Raw genomic sequence first — 19,043 nt, forward strand, 5'->3', positions numbered from 1 at the left:
GACTCCATTGCCTCAGGCCTCCTAAAGGGACACATGGCCCAGCTGACAGGAGAGGGGTGGGAGGTAGGGGTGAGGAAGATGTTGGTGGTAAAACAGATACTTAAACTAGGTAGAAACCTACCCCCACAGGCCTCCACCTGGGTGCAGGGGCAGCCTTGGCAAACTTCATTGTCCTGCCCTTGCCTTTGATAAAGAGTAGATAGAGTCAGGGAGGAGCCACAGGGTCCTGAGCATGACTGACTGGCCAGGTCCCTTTCAGACCCTGGAGATGTAAGATCTACTTGAATCCCACCACCACTGCCCACCACAGAGCTGTATCTATAGACTAAGAAACAAATGAAAATGGTAGTGTATGAGTTGGCACCTTCAAGAGTCAATGTAAGGAAAGTGAAACAGAATGCGTCCTGCCTCATTACTTGAAACAAGATTTCATAACCACTTCTCTTTAAGAACCAGAGAGAAATGAGAAAGAGCCCTCTCTTACCACTTTCTGTCTTCATTTACAGTAAGGAAACTAAGATTGGTGAGCTGCATCTCTGCCCTGGCCTCTGCCACATTATAGACTGGAGTTGCAGAACAGAGGTCACTGAGGAGCAGTTCACTGGAATCCCTTTCCTTCTCCATTTTCTTTGCTCAAGTCTCATCTCAAATCTTAGTGTCCTCACTGATCAATCCAAGAGAAGAACCCTCTCAACAGAAACTAGCAGAGACCAAGACCTCACCTGCAGACTTGACTGCTGGCACCTACCAGCCAGTGGCAAGGCCCAGTCACCTGGCTTCTCCCAATCCTGGGACCCAGGAAGTTCAACCACTAACTCTATCAGTCACACCTGGTGCAGAGGGCAGAACCCTAGGCTGTGAGTTCTACTCTCATCTTTGCCACTAGCTGGTTGTGTGTTCACTGTAGCTAAGGTTTCACATTTAGGTCATTATTTGGCTGAATTAAATGCTACAAAAGACAGAGACTTGACCATTAAGACTGAACCATATAATCTTTTCTAAGAAACACCATTTGACATTCATTAATATAGATAGAAAATCTGTCTAAGACCTTCTATCTCATGTTTTTCCGCAGCTGTTTTCAAGCATCAGTGGAGCTAGAGACAACTGAGTGCCCAACAGCACTTGCAAAGTATAGTTTCTTCTGTGAGTCAAATGGTCCCCAGAGTCAGAGATGTAACTGGGAGACTTCATGACATTTGCTAGTAAGTGAGTAGATCTGGAGATTATCATGCTAAGTGAAATAAACCAATCCCCAAGAACCATAAGTCAAAAATTCTCTCTGATATGTGGATGCTAACACAATACTAGCGGGATAATAACAGCAGTTTAGTGAGTTAGAAAAAGGGGAATGAAGGGAAGGGAGTTGGAATAGAAATAGGAAAGACAGTGGAATGAATTGGACAAAAATTTCCTATTTTCATATATGAATACCCAACTAGTGTAACTCCACATCATGTACAACCACAACAGTGGGATCCTGATTAGAATAGTATATGCTCCATGTATGCTTAATATGTCAAAATACATACTAATGTCATGCATATGTAAAAAGAACAAATTTAAAAAATAATAAATAAAAAATATAGCACTAAAATCTTTTAAAATAGGGATAGCTGAGAGTTTTGGACAAAGATCTCATCTTCAGATAAAGTTGTGAACTCAGGAGACTATATGAAAAGAATGGATTTGAATATCATCACTTAGAGGGGACAACTAAGGAAATTAATGTGTTAAGCCCAGAAACAGTCCATATCATGGCAGTGTTAAAATTTTAGAAAAGAATGGTTTCTCTCCTTCATTTGGAAATGGGAGAAAATGAAAAGAATCTTCACTCTTATCTAGCACAACCTTAAAAACTGACCCACTGTATGGCATGGAAATTTGGTAAACTTCATAGATTTTAGTCTGCAAATAAGTCATAATACTTTCTCTACTTTCTTCAAATTGCCATGGAGATAAAATAAAACATGGAAAGAAAGTCAAAATACCAAACAAAAGAGAGGTGACCTTAAAAATTGAAAATTTTCATACTCTTACACAGAGAATTAGAAAAATTTATTGACAGGATAGGTAATAAAAGACAATGTAGACATGAAAATAAATAAGGTGTGTAGGAAACTTAGGAGAGAGAATGGTGGCAGAATTTGTGCGGAAATATTATGTAGGCGACACTAAATATTTGCTGGGAGATTGAGATATCAGGAAGTTTTTGAGCATCAATCTAAGATTATAGAGCACTCTTTTAAAAAGATATCATAGTCAAAACAGACTTGAGATAACAGTGAAAGACCTAGGAATAACTTAAGAATGTAAGAACTGGACAGGTTTTCAAGATGGCGGAATAGAGGGCGGCTGCATTTCACGTTGCTCCAGGACGCAAGATTCAAAAAGGAGATAGTGAGAGACTTGGGACCAACTCAAAGCCGCTGGGTGAGTCTCTCCCGTTGGGGAGACATCCCGGATGGGGCAGTAGCCCCGGAACACAGGGAACTTTGTGAAGTAGACTTGTTCGGCTAGATGCCCCTCCCCACCACTGAAACGGTAAACAGGGACAACTGGGATCATCGTAGAGGAGGCGGCTCAGCACAGCGCTTGGACTTGGAGTGACCACTGGGACTCCGGTCCGCTGCCTGAGGAGGAGCTGCATGGCGAGCTGTTTGGACTCAGAATAACCACTTCTGAACACCCAGGGGGTTGCCCAGAGGAAGAGGAGAAGTGCGGCAGGTCACTAGGTCTAGGAGTGACTGCATCAGAGCCACAGTCGGTTGCCAGAGGAGGAGGCGAGTGGTGAGTTGATTGGACTCAAAGCGATCGCTCCTGAACACAGGTGGCCTGCCTGGAGGAGGAGTGTGGTGGGTCACTTGGTCTCGGAGTCACTGCTCCTGAACACTGGGGGGCTACCCCGAGGAGGAGGAGGAGGAGGAACAGGGCGGGTCACTTGGAATCAGAGTGACTGCCTAGGGCTATGGGCGGTTGGCGGGAGGAGGAGACTCAAAGTGAGTTGCTTGGACTCCTAGTGACTGCGTCGGAACACTGGGCGGCTGTCCGGAGGAAGAGGTGTGTGGCGGGTCTCTGGGTCTCGGAGCTATTGTATGGGGCTCCAGGTGGCGGCTCAGAGGAGGGGCCACATAGCCAGGCGATTAGGTGCAGAGCAGGGTCCCAGGACTGGCTTCGTGGTGGAAGAGTCACACAGAGACACGCCTAGGGGCGGAGCGAAGTTTCCAGGACTGCGGGCAGATTCTCTGAACAGAGGCAGCCTAAGGAGACTCATCTGTGAAGGGTGAGGCTCCCAGGCCAGGAGGTAGGTCCGGGTCCCTGGGAACATTGCAGAGGAAGACAGCCCAGCCCAGGCGGTAGTTGTAGATTGAGGGGAACCTCTAGGAGGGGAACTGACCAGCGAGACCTCCCCACCAGGTGAGTCTTCCCTGCCAGGTGAGGTTTTCCCACAGGGACAGTAAAACCAGAGACACAGGCACAAACAGGCCTTGCCTCAGCCCGCAGCCTAGTTCCCCACTGGATGATCATTGGTCAACAAGTGGACGCACCTCTGTCCACTAGCAGGGAATATACCCCACCTGAGGGTCACAATCCCTAGAGAGGCAGCTTCTTCGTGAAGCTCCGCATTATCAACTTCCTCCAAGACTTCAGGCTACTGAAGGATAAGAGGGGATATACTAGCAATCTTCAGGGATATAATAAGTCAATAGAGGAAATCTGCAATATCTTAATGACTCACTGATTCCTGAACAATATGAGAAAACAAGGGAAGAAAATGTCCCAAACAAATCTAGATGTTACATCAATAAAATCCAACGACAGCATGGCAGAAGAAATGACAGAAAAGGAGTTCAGAATGTACATAATTAAAATGATCAGGGAAGCAAACGATGAGATGAAAGAGCAAATGCAGGCATTGAATGATCGCACCAATCGACAGTTAACAGAGCAAATACAGGAAGCAAAAGATCATTTCAATAAAGAGCTAGAGATATTGAAAAAAACCAAACAGAAAACCTTGAAATGAAGGAAACAATAAACCAAATTAAGAACTCCATAAAAAGCATAACCAATAGGATAGAACACCTGGAAGACAGAACTTCAGATATTGAGGACAAAATATTTAACCTCAAAAACAAAGTTGAAGAAACAGAGAAGATGGTAAGAAATCATGAACAGAATCTCCAAGAACTATGGGAAATCATGAAAAGGCCAAATTTGAGAATTATTGGGATTGAGGAAGGCTTAGGGAAACAAACCAAAGGAATGAACAATCTATTCAATGAAATAATATCAGAAAATTTCCCAAATCTGAAGAATGAAATGGAAAATCAAGTCCAAGAGGCTTATAGGACTCCAAATACACAAAATTACAACAGACCCACACAAAGGCACATTATAATGAAAATACCTAACATACAAAATAAAGACAGAATTTAAAAGGCTGTGAGAGAAAAGAACCAAATTACATTCAGGAGGAAATCAATATGGATATCAGCAGATTTTTCAATCTAGACCCTAAAGCTAGAAGGGCCTGGAACAACATTTTTCAAGCCCTGAAAGAAAATGGATGCCAACCAAGAATCTTATGCCCAGCAAACCTTACCTTCAAATTTGACGATCCAATAAAATCATTCCATGATAAACAAAAGCTAAAAGAATTTACAAAAGAAAGCCAGCATTGCAGAACATTCTCAGCAAAATATTCCATGAGGAAGAGATAAAAAACAAAGAAGCAAATCAGCGAAGGGAGGAATTATCCTAAAGGAACTGTCAAATAAAGGAGGAACCAAGTCGTGTCAAAAATAAATAAAAAAATAAATAAAATGAGTCAAATAACCGGGAATACAAATCATATCTCAATAATAACCCTGAATAATAATGGCCTGAATTCATCAATCAAAAGACATAGACTGGCAGATTGTATTAAAAAGAAAGATCCAACAATATGTTGCCTACAAGAGACACCCACATAGAAAGAGATACCCATAGACTAAAGGTAAAAGGATGGTGAAAAACATACCATGCATATGGACTCAGCAAAAAAGCTGGAGTATCCATCCTCATTTCAGATAATGAGGACTTCAAGCCAAAGTTAGTCAGAAGGGATAAAGAAGGACATTTCATACTGCTTAAGGGAAACATAAATCAGCAAGACATAAAAATCATAAACATCTATGCCCCAAACAGTGGCTCATCCATGTATGTCAAACAAACCCTTCTCAATTTTAGAAACCAAATAGAACATAACACAATAATACTAGGTGATTTTAACATGCCTCTCTCACCACTGGACAGATCTTCCAAACAAAAATTGAACAAGGAAACCATAGATCTCAATAACACAATCAATAATTTAGACTTAACAGACATTTATAGAATATATCATCCAACCAAGAGGGAATACACTTTCTTCTCAGCAGCACATGGATTCTTCTCTAAAATAGACCATATATTATGCCACAAAGCTAATGTTAGCAAATACAAGAAGATAGAGACACTACCTTGTATTCTATCAGATCATAATGGATTGAAGTTAGAAATAAATGAAAGAGTAAAAAACAGAAACTGCTCCAACTCCAACACCTGGAGATTAAACAATATGCTATTATATGATGAATGGATAACAGAAGATATTAGGAAGGAAATTAAAAAATTCTTAGAGGTAAATGAGAACAAAGAAACATCATATCAAAATCTCTGGGACACTATGAAAGCAGTACTTAGAGGAATATTTATTTCATGGAGTGCATTTAATAAAAGAAGTCAAACTCAACAAATAAATGACCTAACACTACAGCTCAAAGCCCTAGAAAAAGAAGAACAGACCAACACCAAAAGTAGTAGAAGACAGGAAACAGTTAAACTCAGAGCTGAAATCAACGAAATTGAAACAAAAGAAACAATACAAAAATTGATAAAATAAATAGTTGGTTCTTCGAAAAAATAAACAAAATTGATAAACCTTTAGCCACACTAACAAAGAAGACGAGAGAAAACCCAAATCACTAAAATTCGGAATGAACAAGGAAATATCAAAACAGACATGACTGAAATACAAAACATAATTAGAAGCTATTTTGAAAATCTATACTCCAACAAAATAGAAAATTTTGAAGACATCAACACGTTTCTAGAGACATATGAATTGCCTAAACTGAACGAGGAGGACATACACAATTTCAATAGACCAATTTCAAGTAATGAAATAGAACAAGTCATCAAAAGCCTACCAACAAAGAAAAGTCCAGGACCAGATGGGTTCTCAGTCGAGTTCTACAAAACCTTTAAAGAAGAGCTCATTCCAATACTTCTCAAAGGATTCCATAAAACAGAAGAGGAGGGAACCCTCCCAAACTCATTTGATGAAGCCAATATTACCCTGATACCTAAACCAGACAGAGACACATCGAGAAAAGAAAATTTCAGACCAATGAAATTGGGGTAGTTTTCCTAATTTCTCTTTCTGAAGAATTATCACTTATGTATAAAAATGCCATAGATTTATGTGCATTGATCTTATATCCCGCTACTTTACTGAATTCACTAAGTCCTTAATGAACATTGATGCAAAAATTCTAAACAAAATTTTAGCAAATTGCATACAAAAAAATATTAAAAAGGTAGTGCACCATGATCAAGTGGGTTTCATCCCAGGGATGCAAGGTTGGTTCAACATCAGGAAATCCATAAATGTAATTCACCATATCAATAGACTTAAAGTCAAGAATCACATGATTATTTCAATAGATGCAGAGAAAGCATTTGATAAAATACAGCACCCCTTCATGCTCAAAACACTAGAAACGATAGGGATAGTGGGAACATTCCTTAACATTGTAAAGGCCATCTATGCTAAGCCCATGGCTAATATCATTCTAAATGGTGAAAAACTGAAAGCATTCCCCCAAAAAACTGGAACAAGGCAGGGATGCCCTCTTTCAACACTTCTTTTCAATATCGTCCTTGAAACTCTAGCCAGAGCAAATAGACAGACCAAAGAAATTAAAGGGATACAAATAGGAAAAGAAGAACTCAAACTATCCCTATTTGCTGATGATATGATTGTATACTTAGAGGTACCAGGAAATTACACTAGAAAACTTTTAGATCTCATTAGTGAATTCAGTAAAGTAGCGGGATATAAGATCAATGCACATAAATCTAAGGCATTTTTATACATAAGTGATAAATCTTCAGAAAGAGAAATTAGGAAAACTACCCCATTCACAATAGCATCGAAAAAAATAAAATACTTGGGAATCAATCTCACAAAAGAGGTGAAAGACCACTACAATGAGAACTACAGAACACTAAAGAAAGAAATTAAAGAAAACTTTAGAAGATGGAAAGATCTACCATGTTCTTGGATAGGAAGAATTAATATTGTCAAAATGGCCATACTACCAAAAGTGCTATACAGATTCAATGCAATTCCAATTAAAATCCCAATGATGTACCTTACAGTAATAGAGCAAGAAATTATGAAATTCATCTGGAAGAATAAAAAACCCAGAATAGCTAAAGCAATCCTTGGCAGAAAGAGTGAAGCAGGGGGTATCGCAATACCAGATCTTCAACTCTACTACAAAGCAATAGTAACAAAAACGGCATGGTATTGGTACCAAAATAGAAAGGTGGATCAATGGTACAGAATAGAGGACACGGACACAAACCCAAATAAATACAATTTTCTCATACTAGACAAAGGGGCCAAAAATATGCAATGGAGAAAAGATAGCCTGTTCAAGAAATGGTGCTGAGAGATTTGGAAATCCATATGCAACAGAATGAAACTAATCCTATATCTCTCACCATGCATGAAACTGAACTCAAAATGGATTAAGGACTTCGGAATCAGACCAGAGATCCTGCATCTTATAGAAGAAAAAGTAGGTCCAGAGATTCAACATGTCGGCTTAGGACCAGACTTCCTCAACAGGACTCCCATAGCACAAGAAATAAAAGCAAGAATCAATAACTGGGATAGATTCAAACTAAAAAACTTTCTCTCAGCAAAGGAAACTATCAGCAATGCAAAGAAAGAGCCTACAGAGTGGGAGAAAATCTTTGCCAATCATACTTCAGATAGAGCACTAATCTCCAGAATCTATAAAGAACTCAAAAATCTCTACACCAAGAATGCAAATAATCCAGTCGACAAATGGGCTAAGGAAATGAATAGACACTTCACAGAAGAAGATCTACAAGCAATCAACAAACATATGGAAAAATGTTCAACATTTCTAGTAATAAGAGAAATGCAAATCAAAACCACCCTAAGATTCCATCTCACCCCAATTAGAATGGCGATTATCAAGAATACAAGCAACAACAGGTGTTGGCGAGGATGTGGAGAGAAAGGTACACTCATACATTGCTGGTGGGGCTGCAAATTAGTGCAGCCACTCTGGAAAGCAGTGTGGAGGCTCCTTAGTAAACTTGGAATGGAACCACCATTTGACCCAGCTATCCCACTCCTTGGCCTATACCCAAAGGACTTAAAATCAGTATACTACAGAGATACAGCCACATCAATGTTCATAGCTGCTCAGTTCACAATAGCCCGATTGTGGAACCAACCTAGATGTCCTTCAATTGATGAATGGATAAAGAAACTGTGGTATATATATATACAATGGATTATTACTCAGCCATAAAGAATGATAAAATTATGGCATTCGCAGGCAAATGGATGAAATTGGAGAATATCATGCTAAGTGAGATAAGCCAATCTCAAAAACCAAAGGACAAATGATATTGCTAATAAGTGGATGATGACACATAATGGGGGGTGTGAGGCGTTAGTGTTAGGGTTAGAGTTAGGGTTAGGGAGGGGGGCAAGAATGGAGGAAGGAAGGACTGTGTCGAGGGAAAAGGGGGGTGGGAGGGGTGGGGTGGAAGGGAAAAAATAACAGAATGAATCAAACAACATTACCCTATGTAAATTTATGATTACACAAATGGTATGCCTTTACGCCATATACAAACAGAGAAACAACAAGTATCCCATTTGTTTACAATAAAAAAAAAGAATGTAAGAACTGGAGAGCACGTAAAATGAAGTTTTAACATAGTCTTTTACAGCATCACCTGGGAAAGACAAAAAGGAAGGAAAAGCCAGGAACACAAGACCACCTTCCCCTGCTCAGTACTTACCTAAAACTCCTTTCTTTTGCCTATTGACCAGTTACATAGTATGTCACTTCATCCAAAGTTCCCATGGTGAGAGAAAATTCTGAGAAAATATTCCAATATTAACAACAATAATATTAATACAAAGATTATGTTAAAACCCTTTCACACATGGAAGGGAATTTTCTTCTTATAAAGGGCTCTTCTTGGAGCTTCCTTCATGACTCTGTTTCTTAGACTGTAGATGAAGTGGTTCAGCATTAGAGTCACAACTGTGTACTTCAGAGCCACGACGGTATCTTTCACAGTTGAATTATTAGCTGATGGACATAAGTAGAGACCAATGACTGTCCCATAGAACAGCAACACCACAAAAATGTGGGAGCCACAGGTGGAGAAGGCCTTGCAGATACTTTGAGCAGAAGGGACTTCAAGAATGGAGGACATGTTCCTTGTATAGGACAAAAGAATGAGTAGGACTGGGATGAAAACAACTCCTCCTATAATAAATAGCATCAACTCATTAACATGAGTGTAGGTGCAGGCCAACTTCAGCAGGGTGGATATTTCACAGGAAAGGTGTGGGATCACATTGTCTGCAGACAAAGACAATCTGTGAATGAGCAGGAGGTACAAGAAGGAATAGAACATGTTCAGCACCCAGAACAGCACCACCAGGGAGAGACAGAGCTTGAGCTCATGAGGGTGCTGGAGGGGGAATAAAATGGCCACATAGCAGTCATAGGCCATGGCCATGAAGAGGAAACTCATAAGGTTTCCATAAAACAAAAAGAAGTAAGTTTGTTTCATGCAGCCTGCACAGGGGATGGATGGAATTTGGCTTTGCAAGTTCTGTAGCAATTTGGACATTGTGACAGAGGAAGAGCAGAGATAAGAGAAGGACATGTTGCTGAGAAACAAATACATGGGTGTGTGGAGAGAGGAGTCCAGGTGAAGGAGGATGAGGAGGAGGAGGTTCCCCAGGATGGTGATAAGATATATGGCCAGTAACAGGGCATAGAACAGGTTCTTGTGCTCTTGCTGAATGGGAAGGTCCAGGAGGAGAAACTCTGAGATGAGAGTTTGGATTTTTCCTATTATTATCTCTCTCAAATACCTTTAAGAGAAATAATAAGACCCTTTAAAATCCACATGAAAATTATCCTTTTTCTCTCATATAGTCTTTACCTGTTCTACAATAGTTTATCTCACCACCACCACAGTAAGTATAATCTTACAAGTGTCTTTAATCTCTATGATCATTTATTACTTTATTACTTTTTCTCATCTTTTATAAACATGTTTCTGCAGTCCATTCTTTCCTAAATACTTATCTCTTTGCTTCTATCACAAAAGGAGAGTTGGATTTTCTCTTACTTGACCAACTGGTCATCCTAAGCAATTCTAATTGGCTTCTGTTTTATAATATCTTATAGAGTGATGTTCCTCAAATATTTTTGTAAATGCTATATTCTTATAATTAAATCTCATCTATGCTAAATTCTTAGATAACTGTTTAAACTCAGGTAGAGATGCCTCTCTCACCCACAGAACTCTGTGTGCCATTGCTTGATGATCATCATCCCTTGAATGTATCACAGGTGTCTTAGGTTCAAAAGGTTCCTAATGAAACTCAGCATGTTGTATTCATCCATACTATCCTCCTCCTCTTCTACTCTCTCATGTTTCAGTAAAGGAATGCAAAATCCAATCACAAACATCTGAACTCCAATTGTATTTACCACATCCCATATATTCTACATTTTATTCCTGTGGTACTTCACCCAGTCCTTATCACAAAAACACATTCCCAGACCTTAAATCTTATCTCATATGATTGTTTAAGTAGTCCACTATTTCCAATACCTTACATACTGTTCTCCTTCTACGTACTTCATTCCCACTGTGTCATTCTGAGGGGGAAATCATATCATCTCTCCTGATTCATGCTTCAGGATATTATCATTATTCCTAAGATAAAAGTAAAGTTCCTTTGAAGGGTACAAATGGTGCTTTATTATCTGAGCTGTGTCTCCCTCCACAGTGTCATCTGGCCCCCAAGTATACAAACTTCCCATTCTCCAGCACTGCTGAACTGAAAATCATAATTTATTGCCTCTAGAATTTCACACTTTGTGTTTCTCCAACCTATCACTTTCTCCCCTCTGCTTCCTCTTTCAGTTGGCTTATCCAGATTTATCTTTTAGGTACTTTAGATGGCACTTGTAAAACTAAACCTTCATTGTGTCCCTACCCTGGGTGATTTGTGTTGCTCTTTCTACAGCATCCTGTTCTCTTCCCATAGAAGTGAACTTCCTGATCACAGGTTCATAGTTAACTTCACACCATGTTGTGAACTCCATGCAGGAAAGGCCATGTCTGCCTGATGCCTACACAGGGCAGCACCTGGCATGGAACCTGATGTGATTAATGCTTCATTAATATTTGTTGACTGTTCTTCAGGATGAGAAAAATTCCCTAAACTTCAAAGGCAGAAAAATCCCAATCAGTAAATTAACCACTATTCTGAATTCCTCCCAGAGTACAAACACACTAAACTTCACCATATAGCACTAAATTTTGACACTCCATTACCAATGTCGCAGATGTAACTTTGAATTTATGAAAAATATTAGGGTGTGTCAGAAGTACTTTACTTTTCAGTCATACCAATGACTTAAACATCTTTATGCATTAATCCACATAAATTCAATGATATTTATATGAGAAAATGAATATGATGAGCATTTTATAAACTGTGAGGAAAGCAGAAGAAGTGTTAATTTTTTAAGTTCTCAATTGAGTTCCTTCTCAGGTGTTCATATGATATGTGATGATTAATTTTATGTGTCAGCTTGGCTAGGTTTGCTATCAGACTTTCATAAAATACTAGTTCTGAATGTTGATATGAGGGTATTTTGTAACATATTAAAATTTATATCAGTAGAGTTTGGTTGAAGTAGATTGCCCCAAAAATGTGATGAACCTTGCTATAGTCAGTAGAAGGTCTTAAGGGAAAAGACTTCACTCTCCTGAAGAGGAAGAATTCTGCTTCCAGAATGCTGTGGTCTCAACACTGTACTATCTGCTCTTTCCAAGGACTCCAGTAGGCAGTACTGCCTTGCAGATTTCAGAATTAATAATCCCAATTACTGTGTGGGCTAAATTTTTAAAGTAAATACACACACACACACACACACACACACACACACACACACACAGACACTGCTTTCTTTTGGATAACCCTGACTCATAAAGCCCAGTATGGCCTGATAACAGTGGTGCACCTCTAATCCTAACAGCTTGCGAGGCTGAGGCAGGAGGATTGCAAATTCAAAATCAGCTTCTGTAACTTCATGAGGCACTAAGTAATGCAGAGAGACCCTGTCTCTAATAAAATATAAAAAAGGACTGGGGATGTGGCACAGCGTTTTATTACCCCTGTGTTCAATCCGCAGTACAAAAACAAAAACAAACAAACAAACAAAAAGTTATGTCCCAAAGCTGTCAAAAATGCATAGGAGGAACATTAAGAGATGTGGGAAATTTGTTCAATAAAATTAAATAAATTAGTCCTACTGGTGGGACATTCACCCTACTACTGATGGAGTTTAACACAACTGCATTAACAGTTTGTACATTTGGACACCATACGCTGGGATCATAATGGGAAGAAATATGTGAAGAAAATCATGTACCTGGTTTCTCAGAGTTTTTCTTTCCTTTTGAGTTTGTAGGACTGTGTTTGTGTCAAGAACCTGTGCAGGCATCACAAAACCAGAGATATCTCCTGTAATTGTGTTCATTGATGTCCCACTGAGCTTCCTACCTTCTTCAGTCATTAAATTCTATATACTCAAACTAAACTGCACATAAAAATTATGTAGGACAGTGTTTGTAAATGTAACATACATGCAAATTACCTATGATTAAGACATTCATTCTGTATCTGTAGCCCAGATCCTTCATTTTAAATGAACACCCAAATAGTGGTGTCAATACTGTGATCACTAGACTGCACTTGAATAGCAAACACAAACATTGCCATTAAATGCAGATTACTGAGACGCTTCAGATATTTCAACTAGAATCTCTGAAAAGTGACCTGTGCAAAGCTTTTTAAAGATCCTATGTGAATGTAAAATAAAGAAAGGAGAAGGACTGTTATTGCACTGAACCCTACCTTACAGGCCTGCTATGTCAAAATGCTATGATCTTTGAGGATTCCCTGCACAGAAAGTAATATTAATGAACACTATTATTAATAAAAAGAGTTATAAGTGATGAATATTACTCAAAATATTTCTATACTGTAGCAAAGTCTTAGAAGGCAGCTAGAAGGAAAAGAGGAAAGTTTTCATACCTGAAAATTTTCCTGCAAATCAAGACACTCAGGTTTGAAAGATAACAGATTATTTTTCACCTTGATGAATTACTCAGGGTATCTGGGGGGACTGTGTGTCCCTGACCCAAGATCCTGCTTCACTTTATTCATTATAAGCATGTGAAGTAATATCCTCTGTAGTCATCATATACCTATGCCATCTCTTCTCAAGTCTTGCCTTCTGGCCATCCATGGGCCTGAGAGGCTCCACATCCCAGGGGAGTCCAGATTAAGGTATAACTCCTTAAGCACAAAGTAATTATCCAGGACCTCTTTAAGCCAAATTATTAGAATCTGGGGGTCCTGTATGGTGACTGATTATAGCCACTGACCACAACTAACTATACTTTGTGAAAAGGTGGGAATGGAGAGCCGAGAGATGAATGATAAGTCATTGTGCATTTAGGGAATGGACAGGAATCCTTTGCTGGTGGAGACTACATTGGGGACTTGAAGAAAAATGATAGAACCTCCACAAAAATAAATCAAGTACTAGACTGTGAATGATTTAAAATATCTTAGGAGTACAACAGTTTACACAAGTGGCAACATATTGTATTGCTGTGCAATAAGTAAACCTTACATAATGAAGCTTATTTGGTAAGGTTCAAGTGAACCTTCAAGTGAGCATTATATTATGTACCTGATGCTCCATTAACAAAGCATATATCATTCATTTCACTTCATTTCACCATGTAGGTATATTTTTATGATACAGTGTGAAAGTAAGAAGAAAAAAGGATAGAGTACAATAAGATTTTAGGGAGAGAGGCATAGAGAGAGAGAGATGACTAAGATAATTTTTGTTACAGTATATTGTTTTAATTGTTCTGTTTTATGATTGGATGTTGGTAATCTTTTCTTGTGCCTAATTGACTACTGTTTTAATATTAAATATCCCCCAAGGGCCCATACGTAAAGGCCTCAATTCAGGATTGCAGTGTTAGGAGTTTCTATCATTAAGCAGCAGGACCTTGTGGAATGACCTCAGGTCGTTGTGGATGACGTTGGAAAGGAAGATTCTAATAAGATACGTGATCCTCTATATATGTCCTGTCATCCCTTTTCCACACCATGAGGTGATAATGCAAGGTTGGCCTTGCCAAGGCTATGCTAGACCTTCAGATTTTTAACTGCTAAACTGTGAGCTAAATGAGCCTATTTATAAGTTGACTATGCCAGATATTTCATTGTCCTGGTGGAAAGCTAGTACAATAGTCTCTTTAATACATGGTGCGGGAAAAATTGTACATCTGTATTCAAAAATTTTTAACTTTAATCCACACCTCCATTCTATACAACAGTTTATAGAAAAAGGATCAGAGATCTTAATGTTTGAGTTCTGAGGAGATTACCCATGACATCCCACCTGATGGAGCCAGAGATGTCCCAAAGCAGAAGCCAAGGTTCAGAAGGAGCAGATGTGCAGTGCTTTCAAGTTATAGTCACTAATGTCAGTTGAGATCATAGCAACATTAATTGAACTAAGAGGCTAAGAAAACTTAGAATGGTGCACCAGAAGTGTGTAGTTGTTAAGGAACATGCCTTCTGCCAAGGGACATAACAGTTATTTAGAGTACCACTTGACCATTTTCTGATTCGAATGTCAGCTAATGTACAAACAGCAGTGTTGTTCCTGTGTGTGGGGTAGTTGATATTGACCACCACGGGGAAAGTTGGTTACTCTGCACAATTGAAATAGAGGAGGTGTCATCTGAAATCTTGGGGAATTTTTACAGTGCCACTTTATAATTCAAAGACCATTGACAAATGTTAATGAAACTATGAAATCCAATTAAGGTAACAACAATTAGAATGCAGGTCCCTAGGAAGGAAATACATGTCACTATATGAAGATCCTCCAGCTGACCATAGTCAAAGAAGAAAGGTTGGTGAGAAAGTGAATTATATATGCCAAACCTGGCTTCACTATGAAATGCAGGGCCAGAATAATCTTGGCATTAGGAAGTAACATGACATAGATGGAGGAATGAATGATACTTGTGCTGGGTGTTCTTAAGGATTTCCATAGAAAATGAGCCAAATGTGGTGCAAATGTCAGTTTTTCAAATCTAGGAGGAGGAAGGACTGAACATGGTTGGGAAGTTCATTTTTTCTTATTCCTGTAATTTTTTTATATTTGCATGTGTTTTAATCATAGAAGTCTGATTCTTGTTAAATTCATTTCTTGCTCTCCTAGAGACTGTGGCAGCAAGGTGGGGCATACTGACAGATTCTGCCATCCTTGCAGTGTTTCTGAAACATGAGTTTCAGGGTGGTAGTGTACTCAAAGATGGCTGCCTGTTTTTCACAGGATAAACCATAAACTCTTAAACTCCTAAGATAGGCTGGGACATTCACACTGTTTTCCCAGATGATCTTCATGGTTTCTGCAGGCATTCACCTTCACCTCCTGAAATGTAGGCTTATGCCACAAAGGTTTCCTGCCCCTTCCCTACACAGGCAATGAGACAGCATCCATCCTGATCTGCTCAGCATCTTCACTTTCACACAAAGGATAGCCAGGTGTGAACAGAGGCTGTCAACAATCATCACTACAGGACTCTGGGAGATTTTGTCTCTGAGAGACAAATTATTTTGCCTTTAAATAGTTCCCCCAGCATTGGCATTTTCTGGGATGCAGAGATCCTGAGGCTCATGTGTGCAACAGGCTAAGAATGAGGAGGGATGATGCAGTTAGGTGAAGATTCCAGAGGTCATTACTTCCTGTGCCATTAATGAATAAATGGGAGAAGGACGTTGGGTCAGGGTTCTGGTTTCTCCCTCAACCATCCTGGATGAGCTGTCAGGAGGGTGAATGAGTTCTTGTATGTCTTTCCAACCTAATTGTCTTGGCTTCCCAGGTTGTATGATGTTCTGCAGAATGATTTCTGGTTTAAGTTTCTTCTTTTCCATCTTTCTTCCTCCAAAGACTTTCCCACCTTTGAGTTTGGTTTGAGTACTTTAATTTTTAATTTCCTTTTTCTCCTCCTCCTCCTTCTTTTTTGCAGTACCTTCAGAGATTTTGAAATCATTTCACAACCCTCTCTTAGAGATTATAATTCAATTTATCTGAAGGTGGTCATTTATATGTACTTTGATGGCAATATATGTACTTGCTATTTAGATGCAGTGTATTGACCACAGAACTGCCATCAATTGGGTATTCATTTAAAATGTGGCAGTCGAGCTCCAGAATGAATGTTTTAACAGAATCCTCAGGTGATTTTTGTGAATATTAAATTTTATAAACACTGCCATTGGTGACTCTTATGTGCAGTTCACAATGAGAATTATGGATTTTATCACAGGAGAGGATAAGGGTTCATTGTGTCAGCAATGCCAATAGCAGGTGATGTTTCCAGTTCCCTCCATATACTCCTGACACAAGAGATCACTCTACTCATTCAGAAGTGGCATAGGATTCTGAGAAACAGGGTGCACAATTTTATGTACAATGGACATGACTTGAAAGACTGCTTCAGTAGTCCCAGTGAGATGAAATGCCATTGTGGATGAGGAACATGGTCTTGTGATAAGGAGTGGATGAAGTAGCAGGAGCATAATGTGTAGAAGGTACATGACGTGGTAGACCAGAGTTAATGGTAAGAGGAAAGAATGAATGAAACAATTCACAGACTTCTTATCTAATGCTGAATTACTGTTTTGAAATATGAGTGAATAGATGAGGAAAAGTAACAGAGTTCATGCAATCTGATAAGTTTCATTAGGAGTCTATTGAGCTTAGGGTGCCTATGATATCCACATATATTGAAGGGAAGATAATTTTTATGGAGTATAGAGATTTATAGGCTACAGAGACATCTATACCTGAGTTTTATTTACTGATTTATATTTTTATTTATTATTTTTGTGGTGTTGGGGAATGCATTATGGCTCTGTGCATGTTCAATGGACAGTCTATCACTATCTACATCCCCATCTTCCACATTTGAGTTTTAAATGATGACATAAGTCATTGGAGTGTATCAGGTTTAATAGGAGAGTTACATGTACAGTTATGATAGGACAGGGTACAGAAAAATTCATTAAGAACATCAACATACAAGATACCAGTAGAACGAGAGCCAATTATGTTTCCCTAGGATTACCAGCCAGGCAAGTATGGAAAAAATAATGCATTTTGTCTCAGAAACAATTAGGGAAGTATATAGGAAAAGATGGAATATTCAAAAATGTTACAAAGAAGTTAAGAAAAAGTCATTAATGGCATAGAAATGATAAAGAATGGATTTTAAAGATACAAATTATTGTAATGAGGGTGGGATTAGTTAGTGTAGAATGATTACCAAATTATGTATGAGAGAAAAATGTTCATGTATTTGAGTTGCTAAGGGATTCAACTCTTTTTTTCTTAAAGATACTGAAGAGAGAACATCATAGGAAGGTACCAAACCCTCATCTCAGAGTTCCTCCTCCTGGGCCTTCCCATCTAGCCAGAACACCAGAACCTGTTCTATCCCTTATTCTTTTTTTTTATTGTAAACAAATGGGATACATGTTGTTTCTCTGTTTGTACATGGCGTAAAGGCATACCATTTGTATAATCATAAATTTACATAGAGTAATGCTGTTTGATTCATTCTGTTATTTTTTTCCCTTCCACCCCACCTCTCTCACCCCTCCCACTCCTCTTTTCCCTCTATACAGTCCTTCATTCCTCCATTCTTGCCCCCCTCCCTAACCCTAAATCTAACCCTAACTCTAACCCCTCACACCCCCCATTATGTGTCATCATCCACTTATTAGCGATATCATTCGACCTTTGTTTTTTTGAGATTGGCTTATCTCAGCATGATATTCTCCAATTTCATCCATTTGCCTGCAAATGCCATAATTTTATCGTTCTTTATGGCTGAGTAATATTCCATTGTATATATATATACCACAGTTTCTTTATCCATTCATCAATTGAAGGACATCTAGGTTGGTTCCACAATCGGGCTATTGTGAACTGAGCAGCTATGAACATTGATGTGGCTGTATCTCTGTAGTATACTGATTTTAAGTCCTTTGGGTATAGGCCAAGGAGTGGGATAGCTGGGTCAAATGGTGGTTCCATTCCAAGTTTACTAAGGAGCCTCCACACTGCTTTCCAGAGTGGCTGCACTAATTTGCAGCCCCACCAGCAATGTATGAGTGTACCTTTCTCTCCACATCCTCGCCAACACCTGTTGTTGCTTGTATTCTTGATAATCGCCATTCTAATTGGGGTGAGATGGAATCTTAGGGTGGTTTTGATTTGCATTTCTCTTATTACTAGAAATGTTGAACATTTTTCCATATGTTTGTTGATTGCTTGTAGATCTTCTTCTGTGAAGTGTCTATTCATTTCCTTAGCCCATTTGTCGACTGGATTATTTGCATTCTTGGTGTAGAGATTTTTGAGTTCTTTATAGATTCTGGAGATTAGTGCTCTATCTGAAGTATGATTGGCAAAGATTTTCTCCCACTCTGTAGGCTCTTTCTTTGCATTGCTGATAGTTTCCTTTGCTGAGAGAAA

General features: G+C 39.0%; 1 protein-coding gene and 1 pseudogene across 1 annotated transcript; both read right to left on the bottom strand.

Moving 5' to 3' along the window:
* The window catches only part of LOC124979393 (myomesin-2-like), a 460,208-nt pseudogene that overhangs the window by 370,171 nt on the left and 70,994 nt on the right, over nt 1–19,043 (bottom strand).
* On the bottom strand, nt 9,301–10,528 carry LOC124979569 (olfactory receptor 1468-like). Its single transcript, XM_047543924.1, has 2 exons — nt 10,522–10,528; nt 9,301–10,229 (listed from the first exon to the last, which is right to left on the bottom strand). The coding sequence occupies exons 1-2, from the start codon at nt 10,526–10,528 to the stop codon at nt 9,301–9,303; spliced, it is 936 nt and encodes a 311-aa protein (XP_047399880.1).

The sequence above is a fragment of the Sciurus carolinensis genome, chromosome 3 (assembly GCF_902686445.1).
Source record: "Sciurus carolinensis chromosome 3, mSciCar1.2, whole genome shotgun sequence".
Lineage (NCBI taxonomy): Eukaryota > Metazoa > Chordata > Mammalia > Rodentia > Sciuridae > Sciurus > Sciurus carolinensis.